This window comes from Delphinapterus leucas, chromosome 8, assembly GCF_059928025.1.
Source record: "Delphinapterus leucas isolate spDelLeu-1000000601 "Yukka" chromosome 8, BTC_Dleu_Yukka2, whole genome shotgun sequence".
In the NCBI taxonomy this organism is placed as follows: Eukaryota; Metazoa; Chordata; class Mammalia; order Artiodactyla; family Monodontidae; genus Delphinapterus; species Delphinapterus leucas.
In genome coordinates, this window is record NC_143136.1 from 43,215,663 (window position 1) to 43,232,963 (window position 17,301).

At 40.4% G+C, this 17,301-nt stretch overlaps 1 protein-coding gene across 5 annotated transcripts in view; it reads right to left on the bottom strand.

Annotated features, from left to right (window-relative positions):
• The window catches only part of MYO1B (myosin IB), a 192,621-nt gene that overhangs the window by 72,482 nt on the left and 102,838 nt on the right, over positions 1-17,301 (bottom strand). For 4 of the 5 annotated variants that reach the window (XM_089916557.1, XM_022567282.3, XM_022567283.3 and 1 more), the window contains exons 5-7: positions 15,530-15,634; positions 11,542-11,588; positions 6,133-6,196 (exon numbers count right to left, since the gene is read on the bottom strand). In XM_089916557.1, coding sequence (XP_089772683.1) covers positions 6,133-6,196; positions 11,542-11,588; positions 15,530-15,634 — 216 coding nt within the window. The other variant, XM_089916558.1, reaches the window with a different exon arrangement.

A 17,301-nucleotide genomic window follows, 5' to 3' on the forward strand; every position in this document is an offset into this window, starting at 1 on the left:
AAAGGAGAAGTAACAACTGACACTGCAGAAATAAAAAAAATCATGAGAGATTACTACAAGCAACTCTATGCCAATAAAATGGACAATCTGGAAGAAATGGACAAATTCTTAGAAATGCACAACCTGCCAAGACTGAATCAGGAAGAAATAGAAAATATGAACAGACCAATCACAAGCACTGAAATTGAAACTGTGATTAAAAATCTTCCAACAAACAAAAGCCCAGGACCAGATGGCTTCACAGGTGAATTCTATCAAACGTTTAGAGAAGAGCTAACACCTATCCTTCTCGAACTCTTCCAAAATATAGCAGAGGGAGGAACACTCCCAAATTCCTTCTACGAGGCCACCATCACCTTGATACCAAAACCAGACAAGGATGTCACAAAGAAAGAAAACTACAGGCCAATATCACTGATGAACATAGATGCAAAAATCCTCAACAAAATACTAGCAAACAGAATCCAACAGCACATTAAAAGGATCATACAACATGATCAAGTGGGGTTTATTCCAGGAATGCAAGGATTCTTCAATATACGCAAATCTATCAATGTGATAAACCATATTAACAAATTAAAGGAGAAAAACCATATGATCATCTCAATAGATGCAGGGAAAGCTTTTGACAAAATTCAACACCCATTTATGATAAAAACCCTGCAGAAAGTAGGCATAGAGGGAAATTTCCTCAACATAATAAAGGCCATATATGACAAGCCCACAGCCAACATCGTCCTCAATGGTGAAAAACTGAAAGCATTTCCACTAAGATCAGGAACAAGACAAGGTTGCCCACTCTCACCACTCTTATTCAACATAGTTTTGGAAGTTTTAGCCACAGCAATCAGAGAAGAAAAGGAAATAAAAGGAATCCAAATCGGAAAAGAAGAAGTAAAGCTGTCACTGTTTGCAGATGACATGATACTATACATAAAGAATCCTAAAGATGCTACCAGAAAACTACTAGAGCTAATCAATGAATTTGGTAAAGTAGCAGGATACAAAATTAATGCACAGAAATCTCTGGCATTCCTATATACTAATGATGAAAAATCTGAAAGTGAAATCAAGAAAACACTCCCATTTACCATTGCAACAAAAAGAATAGAATATCTAGGAATAAACCTACCTAAGGAGACGAAAGACCTGTATGCAGAAAATTATAAGACACTGATGAAAGAAATTAAAGATGATACAAATAGATGGAGAGATATACCATGTTCCTGGATGGGAAGAATCAACATTGTGAAAATGACTCTACTACCCAAAGCAATCTACAGATTCAATGTAATCCCTATCAAACTACCACTGGTATTTTTCACAGAACTAGAACAAAAAATTTCGCAATTTGTATGGAAACACAAAAGACCCCGAATAGCCAAAGCAATCTTGAGAACGAAAAAAGGAGCTGGAGGAATCAGGCTCCCTGACTTCAGACTATACTACAAAGCTACAGTAATCAAGACAGTATGGTACTGGCACAAAAACAGAAAGACAGATCAATGGAACAGGATAGAAAGCCCAGGGATAAACCCACGCACATATGGACACCTTATCTTTGATAAAGGTGGCAGGAATGTACAATGGAGAAAGGACAGCCTCTTCAATAAGTGGTGCTGGGAAAACTGGACAGGTACATGTAAAAGTATGAGATTAGATCACTCCCTAACACCATACACAAAAATAAGCTCAAAATGGATTAAAGACCTAAATGTAAGGCCACAAACTATCAAACTCTTAGAGGAAAACATAGGCAGAACACTCTATGACATAAATCACAGCAAGATCCTTTCTGACCCACCTCCTAGAGTAATGGAAATAAAACCAAAAATAAACAAATGGGACCTAATGAAACTTCAAAGCTTTTGCACAGCAAAGGAAACCATAATCAAGACCAAAAGACAACCCTCAGAATGGGAGAAAATATTTGCAAATGAAGCAACTGACAAAGGATTAATCTCCAAAATTTACAAGCAGCTCATGCAGCTCAGTAACAAAAAAACAAACAACCCAATCCAAAAATGGGCAGAAGACCTAAATAGACATTTCTCCAAAGAAGATATACAGAATGCCAACAAACACATGAAAGAATGCTCAACATCATTAATCATTAGAGAAATGCAAATCAAAACTACAATGAGATATCATCTCATACCAGTCAGAATGGCCATCATCAAAAAATCTAGAAACAATAAATGCTGGAGAGGGTGTGGAGAAAAGCGAACCCTCTTGCACTGCTGGTGGGAATGTGAATTGGTTCAGCCACTATGGAGAACAGTATGGAGGTTCCTTAAAAAACTACAAATAGAATTACCATATGACCCAGCAATCCCACTACTGGGCATATACCCTGAGAAAACCATAGTTCAAAAAGAGTCATGTACCAAAATGTTCATTGCAGCTCTATTTACAACAGCCCGGAGATGGAAACAACCTAAGCGCCCATCATCGGATGAATGGATAAAGAAGATGTGGCACATATATACAATGGAATATTACTCAGCCTTAAAAAGAAATGAAATTGAGCTATTTGTAATGAGATGGATAGACCTAGAGTCTGTCATACAGAGTGAAGTAAGTCAGAAAGAAAAAGACAAATACCGTATGCTAACACATATGTATGGAATTTAAGGGGAAAAAAATGTCATGAAGAACCTAGGGGTAAGACAGGAATAAAGACGCAGACCTACTGGAGAACGGACTTGAGGATATGGGGAGGGGGAAGGGTGAGCTTTGACAGGGCGAGAGAGAGTCATGGACATATACACACTAACAAACGTAGTAAGGTAGATAGCTAGGGGGAAGCAGCCGCAAGGCACAGGGATATTAGCTCGGTGCTTTGTGACAGCCTGGAGGGGTGCGATAGGGAGAGTGGGAGGGAGGGAGACGCAAGAGGGAAGACATATGGAAACATATGTATATGTATAGCTGATTCACTTTGTTATAAAGCAGAAACTAACACACCATTGTAAAGCAATTATACCCCAATAAAGATGTTTAAAAAAAAAAAAAAGAAAGTATCTGTGACTATTAATAAAAGCAACAGGTTTCCAAGCATTTCAAGTTCATAACACTAGATCCAAAATCCTCAAATGTAAATGTATAAATTTTATGAGACCCACACACATTAACAAAGTAGGAGAAATAGTACCTCACATCAGCCAAACATCTGGATGTGTTTCCATGTTTTATCTTCTCTACTTAAGTAAATGTTTGACATTTTCTATTTTTGTAACACTTCTCTGCTAATGATACTAACCTCAGAGATATGTAGCTTTCAAAACTCTCCTAATGATACTAACCTCAGAGATACATAGCTTTCAAATGAGTTCAAGACTTAGGTTTTACAGCATACCTCTCTTAGAAAGAGAGGAAGAGAGACTAGGTTACTGGGCATTTTTTCCCCACTTCCTGGGTACACAACTGGCTCAAATGATCCTGTGACTTTTTCAAGGTAATAATTACAGCCAACAACGACCTATGCTTTTACTAGGCAGCTGCTGGAAAAGGAAACAAAATAGATGACCTACAAAATGGCAAATCTTGTCTCCTTTTCTGGGTACAAGAAGCTAACTGTTGGCAGCTTGCAGAGAACAAGAGTGGGTTTACCCATTGCTTTATACCCGCTCAAGCCAGCAGGCAGCAGCTCCCCGTGGCCACCTATGAGTCAGTCCTCTCTCTCTATTCAGGGTGAAATTTCCTGCTCTCACCACTAATGTATCCCTTTCCTTTCCAAAGCAAAGGATACTCTAAAATACCAGGGTGTTCCCACTACCACAAATTTCAATATAATTTCATTGTGGGAACAAATGGTAACAAAAACCATATGACGTTCATTCATGATGGTTTTTAATCTTCACTGGAAATGAACTGGGTGTTTACTATTTATTCTCCATGGATACTGCAAGAATTAGAGACAGGAAGACATTTCTGTTTGAAACTTGAAACTTCAAAATGTAAAACCCAAGTTATTTTCTGATACTTAGAATAAAGGCATCCTTAAATATTTTCCTAGAGTCCTCAAGAGTAATATTGCTTCAATCATTCTAGAATGTTCTATAATACAAAGTTAATGTAGCCTCATTTTAAAAATAGTGTATTACTCAATTAATAACTAAATTTAATTTGTCTTGTAAAATGCAAGTGTTATAAAAGTGTTATAAATATCTTTCAGAATAAAAGCTAACCTTTCCTTAAAATGGTGGTCTTAAAACTGAGGCATACCTTTTCCTATACAGCTCTCGTCAGCTGCCACATACTGTGAAGGAAGCTTGCGTAACAAACTTGGCAGGGTTATAATCACTTGCTTTTGGTGGTATTATATATGATTCGCATGAGTATTTCTGTTTCCTATTTGACAGTTAAAACCATTTAACATAAGTAGTACCATCCTAGCCAATTTCACCTCAGATTAAAACTTCCTCTTCAAGACGTTTTTCCAATAATAATACATTTTTACAATACGTATAATCCCAATGGTTAAGAATCCGCCTGCCGTACTTCCCAGGTGGTTCAGTGGTTAAGAATCTGCCTGCCAATGCAGGGGACACGGGTTCGAGCCCTGGTCCGGGAAGATCCCACATGCCACAGAGCAACTAAGCCCGTGTGCCACAACTACTGAGCCTGCACTCTACAGCCCGCGAGCCACAACCACCGAGCCTGCACGCCCAGAGCCCGTGCTCCGCAACAAGAGAAGCCACCACAATGAGAAGCCTGTGCACCGCAACGAAGAGTAGATCCCACTCGCCACAACTAGAGAAAGCCCGCGTGCAGCAACAAAGACCCAACGCAGCCAAAAAAATAAATAAACTATTTAAAAACTACAAATGGTAGAAATGGGGAACCATGGAATTCATCCAGTTCAATCCTATAGTTTCCAAGATAAAGACTCTAGACCTAGAAGTTTACTCTACGAACTATGATTTAAAAATTTTTTTTAAAAATTCAGCTGCATGGTTTGCCCAAATTCTAAAAACACTCACTTTCAAATGGCATCCCTCTGGTTCTAGAGTTTCTCTGGAAGATCACAGGGGCCACCCGGGGGTCTAGGGGTTCTTGCTGCTCATCTCCTCTTTAACCAGATCAGGCCTCATTTCATCTGTTTCATATTTGGAATAAAATTTCATTTGGAGAAAGAATGCCACTGCTATAGCAAAAAGCAGTGCTTTGGATACCTGAGCCAATTGTTATTTTTTAATCTAGTACAAACTTAGATTTTTTTCATTCCAACAATCCGAACAGCATCTTAGGGTGGTGAAAAGGCCAGGGGAAGCAGTGTGTGTGTGGGGGGGGTGCGTCAGCAGTGCGGCCCTCAAAAAAAACAAGAGGATAACCAGGCTGCAGCTTCCCCTGGAGGTGCACTAACCCTGAGTGGTCATCGTATCCTTGCCAAACGAATCAGCTACAGAATCAACAGGAGCAGAGACATCAGGGCGGTGCCACATGCACTGAAGCCCCCAAGCATGGATGAAGGGGCCTTACCTACAACAGATACTGACCACTGTGCCCACTTGAGAAAACTCTGGGCCTGGGGCTGTTAAGTAGACCTCACCTGATTTTGTTCATTTTTTCACCTTTGCCGGAGAACATTTCACTTCTGCAATCACAAATCATGACTAAAGAAAGCTAATAAATCTGTCTCTACCTAACAGGTGTACGACATTTCAATTTTTTAAACACTGAAGACAAAATTCTCACAGTAAAATTTGAAGTACAGGTTTTTCTCATTTTATCGGGTAACTGTTACCCCAAAAGTCATTAATTTAAAATCAATTATTATTTATATTTTGTTTTTAACCACAGAGTAATTTTGTTAAAGAAAATAACGGTTGGAGAATCTTTTTTATTACTGGATTGGCTTGAAGACCTATAGGATATAAAATACAGTTGGGCTAATATTTATTTCTTTAGCAGACTTCTAAAAAGTTTTTCAAAGGCAAAGACTTTAAGTGATCTTTTAAAAAGATTTAGAAATTAAATATTATAAAACAATCTGAAATGCATAGGTTAAAAATTTAAGTATAAGAAAAGGAAATGCATTCTTAAGCCTATCTCTTAAAGACCCAAGTATCTAAAATATTCTGTTATAAATATATGTTTTACTATTCTGAACTTCTTTAAAATACTCACAGTTACTTATCACTCCTCCCAGGGGATCGCCTTTAAAATCGAATTCAATATCCATATATTTGCCCTGCCAAAGAAAGACTTGGTGAGTTTTCAAGTTCACCTCAAAATATTCAGTCAGTGTATCTTAAAGCATAGCATGATAAGCCCTTTATGCATTTGTTTAAATGTAATTAAGAAAGACACAGTTTACGTAACCATGATGCAAAACAATGTGCCTCCAAAAATAATTCATACTAAATACCCCATTAGCTCAAAGTGAGCATATCTCGTTGCTAATTTAAGAATAGATCTTCTCAGCCATCATAAGACTTTTGGATAAGTTTCAAATTTCTCAAGGACGTGTGTATTCAATTCAAGAATAAAAACCGGGAAAATTAGTATTCCTTGAATATGCACTAGCTGGCAATATAAATTATTTCATTTTTATAGGCAAAGTATGTTGTAAGCCATGGCTAGACATTCCAAACACACTGGACAGTGGACAAAATGGAAGACTTCAAGTTCTGTTTTTATATCTACTCAAATCAAATGCATGATTATGTGGTGTGACCAACTCAGAATCAAAGGCTCATCATTATTACTTTCTTTGGCTTTTAATCTAGATTATACAGAAATATATAACCCATGTTCATATTACACCTTATAGATGCTACCTTAAACACACAGAAACACACATGGAGTCTTACACTGTGATTTTTAGAGAATGGGTCTGGACTGTCTGGTTAAAGAGTAACAAATATATCAGAATAACCCTGAGAGCTGTTTTTTGTTTGGAAAAGGGTGTGTTGATCTAATAAGTAGTCTTTGGTTTTGTTTCATGTTCTACCTTAGTCAGATCGATGGTTTGTAAATAATTCTCCCAGAGAATTACTTTAATTCTATTTTCAAAATAATGGTAAGGGAGGAGAAACATGATCACATGGCACACAATCAACAATGTAATCTGTGATTTTTTTATTAGCTCGTGCATGCTCCCCCACCTTCTCCTTCTTCATTGTCACTGGTCATCTGGCCTTTGTAAGTCTTCACTTGCTCATTAAGCAAATGTTTATCAAGCATTTCCTGGACACTAACGTAGGCACAAGGGAAAGCAAGGCATCACTCCTGCGCTCAAGGAATTTACAGTCTGGGGGGGAAATGAAACATAAATGGGACATAACCATGTATAGGGATACATCCTACAGTGGGATCATGGTGCCGTGCGCAAAGAACAGGGGACAGAGGGGGAGGAGGAGATCTGCCCGAGCTTAAAGGCGAAGTAGCAGGAGAAGTCAGGCAGGGAAGGAGGCAAGGGATCAGGAAGGAGCAGGCATAAGCAGTGGCATCCGTGAGGATGGTGGGGGAAGTCAGAGCACATCATGACACCGACATTTTCTCCTGACAGCCAAGTTGTGTCACTAAACGTTCCTCAACAAGGACACCATGATCAGACTTGCCTCTTTACAAGACCACTCTGGCTAGTGTGGAATGGACTGGAAAGGACCTATCAGATGTAGCTGACAGAGGTGAAAGCAATTAGGGGAGAAACACTGGTGGCTTTACGCCGGAATAGCAAAAGAGGAAAGTAAACAGAGTTGAGACCTACCCAGAGAGTCACGATGACTGGTCATGGTTGGATGGAGAAGGTAAGAAAGGAGGGTGTTCAAGAATTTAGAAGTCCAGGAATGTGGCCCAGGCAACTGAGTGGATAGCGACACTCTCTAGGACGCGAGGGGACACTGGAGGCAAAGCAGACATGAAGGAGGGAGAAAGAGTAACTTCACAAGAGAGTCAGAGGATGACCGTATGAGAGGGGATGATTTTGGTGGCAGGTGGTCCCTGGGCAAAGGAGGCGAAAGATCTAGAGTACAGATGTAGAGAGATAAGTGTGAGAAAGGAGCGTGTATACTGATATGGAGACAGGAGAGGTGCCAAGGAGCGGGGCTAATTTGCTTGGAGAGCTTGGAAGAGGATGATTTCTGTGAAGCAGGCATAATAGCATCAGCTGAGAGTAAAGGATAGAAGGTTTGAAGAGAGTAGAGCAAACACTGTGGAGAAAGGAAAAGGAGGCTGACCAGGGCTAAACTCCTGCACAACACGGAGAACTCAGCTGATGCCCACACTGATGACTCCCCAAACGCTTGGTTCTGGTCCTGGCACTAGACTACTCACAAATAACCAGCGGCTTCCCACCGCCTACAAAATAAAGTCTGAGACCCTGACCCTGCTACTCCAGGCCCTCCAGCTGGGGCCCGGACCCACCTTCCCAGCCCTCTGGCCCACGGCTCCATTCACAGACTCCCTGGTCTGGCCATTAACTCTGGCAAGTGAAGGTCCACACTGGTTTCTCTCCTCAGTTTCTCAGGCTGTACTGCCACCTCCTGCTGCCTGCCACCCCATTTTGGCTTCTTTAAATCTTGTGGACCCACTCAGGACTGTCCCCTGCCCCGGACTCCTCCAGCTTCTCTATTCTGAGCTTCCATAACACTTCATCTATACTTTTCATGGGGAACTTACTAGTTTATGTGTTGTGTTATAATTATTTTCAGCCATGTCCATTTTTCCTGACTAGTTTATAAGCTTCTTAAAAATAGGTATTCAGGGCTTCCCCAGTGGCACAGTGGTTGGGAGTCCGCCTGCCGATGCAGGGGACACGGGTTCGTGCCCCGGTCCGGGAAGATCCCACATGCCGTGGAGTGGGTGGGCCCGTGAGCCATGGCCGCTGAGCCTGCGCGTCCGGAGCCTGTGCTCCGCAACGGGAGAGGCCACAACAGTGAGGGGCCCGCGTACCGCAAAAAAAAAAAAAAAAAAAAAAAAAGGTATTCATTCATCAATAAATCAATGTTTTCTGAGTGTCCACTATGGCACCGGCCCTGCTCTAGCTCCTGGGGCCACATCAGTGAACAAGAGGCCGAGGTGCTCGCTTCCTCCGCGCCTACTCTCCAGGGCCAATGATGATGTAAACGGGGGAAGGGAGCACATAACTCCAGAGACTGTTGAATGCCTAAAATAATGAAAATGGGATGAAGTCACAGAGTCGCCAGACGGCATCATGGAAATGACATCTGAGATAAGACCTAAATGATACGAGACGCCAGCCATACAAAGATCTGGGGACAGAATGCATGGTGTAGAAGGACCGGCAACAGCAAAGGCCCAAGTCCAGGAAGCACTTGGCACACCTGCCGGGCACAAAGGCCTGTGTGACTGAGGCCCAGGGAGCCGGGGAAGGCTGTGTCGGCCCACCTTGCGTGGGGAGGCTTGGGGGAGCCCGGGCTATATTTTAGGTGCAAGGGGACCGCAGAGGCTGTCAGCCGGCAGGGGACGGCAGCGTGTAAAGATCACTCCGGCTACTGGTGGGGAAAAGACTGCAGGCTGCAAGAGGATACGCAGGGAGACCTAAGTTTAACTATGTTTAAAAGAAAACCCGGAGGTTTCAAACAAAAGAATGAATTGTGTGTGTGTTTCTATTCTTACTGAATAAGAGGAGTGGTAATGAGATTTTCCAGACCCTAGAGCGCTCTCTCCCACACTCTCCAGTGCCCCACTCAGCTCCTGGCACACCGCTAATGCTCAACAAAATCCCCCTCCAAAGTCCTTAGTCAAGAACAGTGATTTTCGAAGCCTTAAACTGTTGTTTTTTCTTTTTTCCCCAAAGCAATGAGCCTCTCTTACTAGAAGCTCAATATGCCAAGTTAAAGTGCTGGAGTGAGGGTCACTGTGAGGCACCTCCATGGGAACAGTGGTCCACACTGTCAGCTACGATGAGGTGCAGGGTCTCCCAGGTTTCTCAGCAAAGAGATCAAAAAATTTATTCGGAGTTAACCTGTCAGACACAGCTGAAGGAAATGTAATTTCCCTGGAGTCATAAACCTCTGTTATATATACAGTAGTAATTTTAAATATAGTAGAGTCCTACTATAATATTATAACATAGACTTGAGTATACTACTGGTCAAAGTCGCACCCACAAAGCAGAGAAATTACTAAAAACTGGGCATGAAATGATTTAGCCTATAATCAAGTATTAATCTCATATCCTAATACCCGTGTTATGATAGGATTTCTCTGAAGTTACTTAACAAGCCAAAACACCTGCCAAGCCTTTCGCTAGATTTTCCGATGTCTCTAAGTACCAGTGACTCTTTAAGCAATACGGTTTTCTGTATTTTTACGGCCTACAGACTAAATATATTCGCAAGTATTTTTTTTAAAGCGTGTGTATATGAGATTTGCCAAGAGCAAAAATAAAATCTCTATCCTATAAAGAAGCTTGATCTATTGGAATTACTTCTATCTGCCCACACTTTGCGTCTAATTCTATTTATGTAATGAGATTAGTCATGTTACCACAACAGGAAAAGGCATGGCTCACATCAGTTTTAACAACTTAAGGGGCTAATCCAATGGAAAAAATTCACTGCCTTGGAATTAGGAACCTTAGCCTTCCACTTTCCAATCTATCAAAACGATCTCCACCTGAGGTTATTTGCATGCCTTAAGCACAGGATAACGCCAATGAGAAAAAAGCAGAAAGGGGGCTAAAAGAAGCCGGGGAGTGGAGGTGTGGGGATGCAGGAAGGGTGTCTGGCAGCGAGGCACAGACGATCATCAATAATGGTCCCAAGTAATGTATATGAGAAGACAGCTTATAAAGTAAACGATCTTTTATTATGAAATTTATAAAACTGGCTCAACTATAGAAAAAAGCCATCAATTTCAAAATGCCACCATCACACTCACCATATTTCCCCCAGCTGCCTCCAGGCAGTGTGTGTCCCTGTCAAGACCAGAGGCAGGAAAGAAGGCAGCACAGCTGGGGAGACCCAGGGGCTGATGTGCCAGAGTGTACACCGCAGAGGTGGGAGATGAGGCTGGAAAGGTTTCCACTATGGGAATTAGCATTTTCCAACTCAGCCCGACTCAAAACATCAATTAGCTTCAGTTTTTACTATTCAGTCCTCCCCACACCCCCCATTAGCAGCCAAACTTATTAATTTTACCTCTATAAAGTTTTAGAATACACCTCCATCCTTTCTGGTCCCACTGAAGAACGGACAAGAGCTGTAGAGTATACAAACTTGACACCTAGTTTACCCTTCTTTCTATGGAATTTCTGAGTCTTAATTGATTTCTAAATATCAAAACTCACATTAGTAAAGAGTTACTCTAAACAGCCTCACTGAAATTGCTCATGGAATTTTATGATAGATGACAAGAAAACATGAAAAAAAGATAGCTTGTCACTCCAAGAAGAACTAAAAAGGAAAATTCCAGAAAGCAGAAAAATAGTCCTTTTAGCTTATGTCTCAATATGGTGTTTCTTATTTTTTAAATGTGTGTATTAAGAAATATTAAACATCTACTGGTTGTTTAAACACACATGAGATAAATATTAGTGTTAACACTTATGCTTATACAAATACTTACAAATCTAGAGGAGTTGTCATTCCTTACAGTCTTGGCATTTCCAAATGCTGGTAGGAAAGAAACAGATGTGTGGTCAAGTGACAGAAAAATAATTTCAAGCCAAAAAATAAAACAAATGTAATATCTGACATCCATAAATCCTAGAAATGCAACTTGTAGCAATGACATTTCTGTCTAGAAAATTTCCATAGAAACTACTTAACACGAGTCTTAATAAGCTGCTAAAGCTTCCATGTCTTTTTATAAGTTCACAGAAAGAGTCATGCCTATGATTCACAGAATTTTTTTCAAGTACTACTGTAAACTTAATCCTGTCTAATTCAACACATTTTAACTGTTTTGATAGTAGTCAGCTGAATGGCGAGCAAGCAGGGCTTCTGTGCTCTTCTACCGTTATTAACAATGAATAAGGTTATTTTAGAGATGACTACTTAACATTAGCAAAGGTTTTATGAAACTCAATTGATGAGGTTTTCAGGTGGAAAAAGGCATGAGAAACTTTAAATTGTTTAAGTTCGAAATAAAAGGTATTTAAACGTGATTAAATATATAACTGAAACAAAGAAAGAGTAAGAGACTTGGAAACATCATTTCCAATAGGCTAAAAATACCATATAGTTTCATTAGTTTATGTCCATCAGACCTAAGTGAAACTTTCCAGAAAAAAAAAAAAAATCAGCCCACAATGCAAAAATCCAAGTTTGTCCCAATCTTAGCTGCTTCGAGGAGCTAGAATCTCCCACAGGATGCCCTTTCAAATGAGAGCACATAAGAACCACAGGATGACACTGCCCCAGGCACAGAATGCTCCTGTTTGACAAAGGTATTTCAGTGTCATGAGGTAAAATGACTGCTTCATCAAGCTTGCGCACGAGATAGGAGCAAATTAATCTGGGCCTTGGTAGTAGAGGATGTAAGTGGAATAAATGTGTCGTATAAGAAGAGGGGATCCCTGTTTGATGCTCTGAAGCCTAGCAGTGCACCTCAAACTTTAACGTGTAAACCTATCACCTGAGGATCTTGTTCAAGTGCACACTGGTTCAATGAGTCAAGGGATGGGCATGAAATTCTGCTTCTCTACCAATACCCTCCCACCCCACCCCGAGGCTGTTACCGGGATCTGTGGGCCACACGGCAGCAGCAAGGACTGCAGAGCGATGCACGATGATGTGGCAAACAGAAATGAATCTTTAAATTAAGAGGTCGGGCATCAAATCCCTGGAAGCCGCCACAACTTCATTAAATTAAGATTAGCCTAACAAGAGCTCACATGATTAACAATGGCTAAAAGCTGGTCCAAGTTTTGAAAGCAATCACCTGATCAAGATGTGTAACGCTCACTGTGGATATTCAGTAGCCAAACCTGCTGTGTTATATTTCACGTTAGCTAGTATTTTTATATTTTTGATTGTAAAAAAAAAAAAAAAATAGTTGCCTCCTGCTAGTTAAGACAAAATTTAAAGTCAACACAGGGCAAGTTCTTTGATTCAGAGATTCCACTTGGAATGGGTATGGTTTCGTAGGTCCCTGACACCAAATTCTCTCTTCAACAGAAAATAAGCTGAGATGTTATATTAAGTAAGGAAACCTGCACATGGGAAACACTCAAAAAAGGATGCTGAAGAGGTTCACATCCTTATCCTACGTCCACCACCAGCTAAAGGATTTTAATAAATGCAACCTTGATAATGGTGAGTGTTGACCTAGTCATCATGAAGACCATGACATTTTTCGTGTTTTCACAGGCTAGATCTTTGTGGTGGGTGTCAACACGCAGGGATGCCAAATTAACTAATTTGTACAGCCCCAAAGTCCAGCACGAGACGCTGACACATAAAGGAGAGTTTATTGTGGCTTGAAGGTCAAGGGCAAGTGAAGGAATTGCTTCAAAAAAACTTTATTCAGGGTGCCATTTGCAAGCCATAAACCATCTTTTCATCAAACAAATCTGAGTTGCACATTACTAAACACAGCTCTAAACACTAAAGTCTTTTACTGTGAGCCACAGAATCAAAAACAAGTGTTCCATTATAGAACACTTGAGACACATTCCTCAATTGTTTTTTTTAAGTTCATTGTTCTAAATGTTCATTTACAGTAGCAGCTCCAGTTAAAAAGTAAAGCATTCCCACAAAAGATAATACATGCCCACAGTAGACATTTCTTCCAGTTCCTGCACTGGGGCCTAGTTTCAAATACCATTGAATAAAGGGCCAGATTCTAATCACAGATGCAAGCTATAGCATTCCACAGTGTTTCTCCTTTAGATCACAGCATTCTGAAAATAAGCATCTATAGAAATATAACACATGTATAGCGTCCTAACTAAAAGCAAAAGACAGTAAGCAAAAAGTAAAAGACCGGGATAGTAAGATAAAAATAAAACACTTTCTACAATAGCTTCTTTATTTGTTAGGTCCTGAAGGGGAAGAAAGGTCAATAACAATGTAACAGGTGTTCTGGCCTTTGCTTCTCACAAGCAAAGTATTCTCATGAGTTTTATTTCACTGTCTGGAGGATAAAGATGCATGGTGCCTCCTTGTAATAAAGTGGAAGGAGGGACTAGGCCTGAGTAACAAAGACAATGGGCAGAGTTCTGTTCCTCCATACTGGGGCGGCAGAGGGGGGTCTCCCCCCACAGAGCAGTTCTGCTTTAATCCATGTTAAATCTTGACCTTCCATGACTTCGAACAAAGGGCTGAACCAAACTACTCTTCTAGACCAGAGATTCTGATCAAGGTGGTCTTGATCCCCTCAGGGGACATCTGGCATTGTCTGGAGACATTTTCAATGGTAACAACTAGAGGCAGGGGTGCTATTGGCACCCAGTGGTTAGAGGCCAGGGATACTGCTAAACATCCTACACTGCACAGGACACACAGCAAAGACTTATCCAGTCCAAAATGTCAACAGTACCAAGGTTGAGAAACCTACTCCACCCCAACAACTGTGTTAAATGACAACACTGGCGTGCTTACAATATAAAGCAAGGCAAAGGGCTTTCCAGCAATAGGAAGAGGCTTTGAGTTACTGTTTCCAACATAAGGATGGTTTATACTGATGGTTTACGCGAACCTCCATGGCAGAAGGGAACTTCTCTCCGGCTTTGTTTTCTGATGGTATTATGAACTAAATGTTTGTGTCCCTACCCGACCCCACCGCCCAATTCATATTTTGAAGCTCTAACCCCCCAATGTAATGGTATTTGGAGATGGGGCCTCTGGGAGGTAGTTAGATGAGGCCAGGAGCCAGCGCCCACCTGCCCATCATCCCCCCTCCCCCTCCCATATACACACACAAAGAAGAGGTCATGTGAGCACATAGCAAGATGGCAGCTGCCTACAAGCCAAGGCTTCAGAAGAAAACCTACCTTGCCAGCAGGTGATCTTAGACTTCGGAGCCTCCAGAAGTGTGAGAAAATAGATTTCTGTTGTTTAAGCCACCCACTCTATGGTACTTTGTTATGGCAGCCCAAGCTGACTAACAGACACAGATGGCCAACCACAGAATTTGAGCTCTAAAGTCAGGTTTAGGCTTTTTGTAACCCTGAGAAAACTGGTCCTTAAATATTTCTCTGGCATAGCCTTGGTTTCCCTGACAACAGAAATCACCAGCCATGGGTGTTATCCTGAATGATAAAATAGCACTGCCCTCACATTGCTCTTTTCCACCAAGTTTCTCCCAGCTGTCAAGTCAAATGCAAATATCAGTTGATTATTATTAAGCAAAATGTAAGTAATTCAAATAAAAATTAAAAGGGAGAAAAATGATAGCAAGTGGGAGAGCTCCTTTTACACGAGTAAAGCGTTCCCTCCTTCAAGTGCATGAAGCCAGGAGTTCCTAGGATGCCGCTACCTTTTGCTCAGCAGGTCTGGGCCTGACTCTCCCCCTCCCAGCCCACCTCCCAGCACACCAGGTGTCAGAAGTGCCCGGAAAACTGGATTTACCGTTCCAGTCATACTGACCCAAGGTACACAGAAAATCCTACCTTCCAGGACTGGGTTGGACTGTAAAAGCTGTTCTTTGACTTGATTAACTTCTGCTCCTTTTCCACAAACAGCTGCTACGTAGGACATAACAAGCTTGCTGGCCTCTGTGGATGAAAACAAGCCATATTAATAAATTAAGCAGAAATCTTTTTTTCAACTTTCAGGGGAAAAGATTTGGGAGAGAAGGTCCACTAACAGTGTTTTCAAATGACTTCACTCCTGGGAGCAAAGAATGTTTTGGGAACCTTTAAAAATATTCATGCTTTCTATTCAGACATGTCATTGATTCAGATATAACAGGAATTGTGCTTAAAGGTTATCACTGGGTTGCTAAAAAATTGGCTGAGTAAACATAGCCAACAAAATCTGAGGAGGACTATCTTCTTAAAGCAATTGTTTCTTAAAAAACTAAAACTAGAGCTACTATATGATCCAGCAATCCCACTCCTGGGCATATATCCGGAGAAAACCATAATTCGAAAAGATGCATGTTCACTGCAGTGCTATTTACAATAGCCAAGACATGGAAGTAACGTAAGTGTCCATTGACAGACGAATGCACAATGAAGATGTGGTATATACAAATAACAGAATACTACTCAGCTATAAAAGAATGAAATAATACCATCTGCAGCAACATGGATGCACCTAGAGGTGATCATACTAAGCGAAGTAAGTCAGACCAAGACAAATATCATATGACATCACTTACATGTGGAATCTTAAAAAATGACACAAATGAACTTATTTACAAAACAGAAACAGACTCACACACATAGAAAACAAACTATGGTTACCAAAGGGGAAAGGGGGGGAGGGATAAATTAGGAATTTGGGAGCAACAGATACACACTACTATATATAAAATAAACAACAAGGACCTACTGTATAGCACTGGGAACTATACTCAATATTTTGTAATAACCTGTATGGGAAAGAATCTGAAAAAGAGTATGTGTGTGTGTGTGTGTGTGTATGTATGTGTGTGTGTGTATATATATATTTATTTATTTATTTATTTATTTATTTAAGTGAATCACTTTGCTGTACACCTGTAACTAATATAACATTGTAAATTAAACATACTTCAATAAAAAATAAATTTTTAAAAAAGCAATCATTTATATATAATTACTATATTATACATAGGTGATTCAAGTCAAAATTAACTTGATAACCTGGGTGTCTTTATCAAATGTATTTTTTAAATTTAAAAGAACTGTCCTTCCTCAAAAATAGTTTCTAAATAAAATTGGTTTGCTTACAATCAGATTAAATTAATTACTCTTCAAATTGATTAAAAAACTAAGCAACTAATCTTAAGGATTTGAATACAAGAAATACAGACCTTCCAGGGCATCTTCTAGTTGTTTTCATAGGCTTCACTCGTAGAACAAGTTCCCTGCTAACAGAAGCAGGCCACCGGAGGCATATGAAGAATTCTTAGCTCAAACTGGTAAGGCGGGCCAAATTTGGTTTTATCCTTCCCCTATTAGTACATGTCTCCTCTTAGCATCTGTTTCCAAGAACCTGATCCTTTTAATACTGAGTTCCAAGGAATGATAATAGATATTCAGGGGAAATGAAGTCTAAAGTCAAATGAATTTGGGGCCACAGTAAGTTAGATGAAGTGAAATATGTTTCCTTTTAAAATGGCTTCTTAAAGGAGCATGTGCATTGTGGAACTCTGGAAAAAGATGGAGAATGCACCATCTCCCAAACTTATTTGCCATAGAATCTGTTTCTCATTCAACTGTCCTAGTTCTAATGT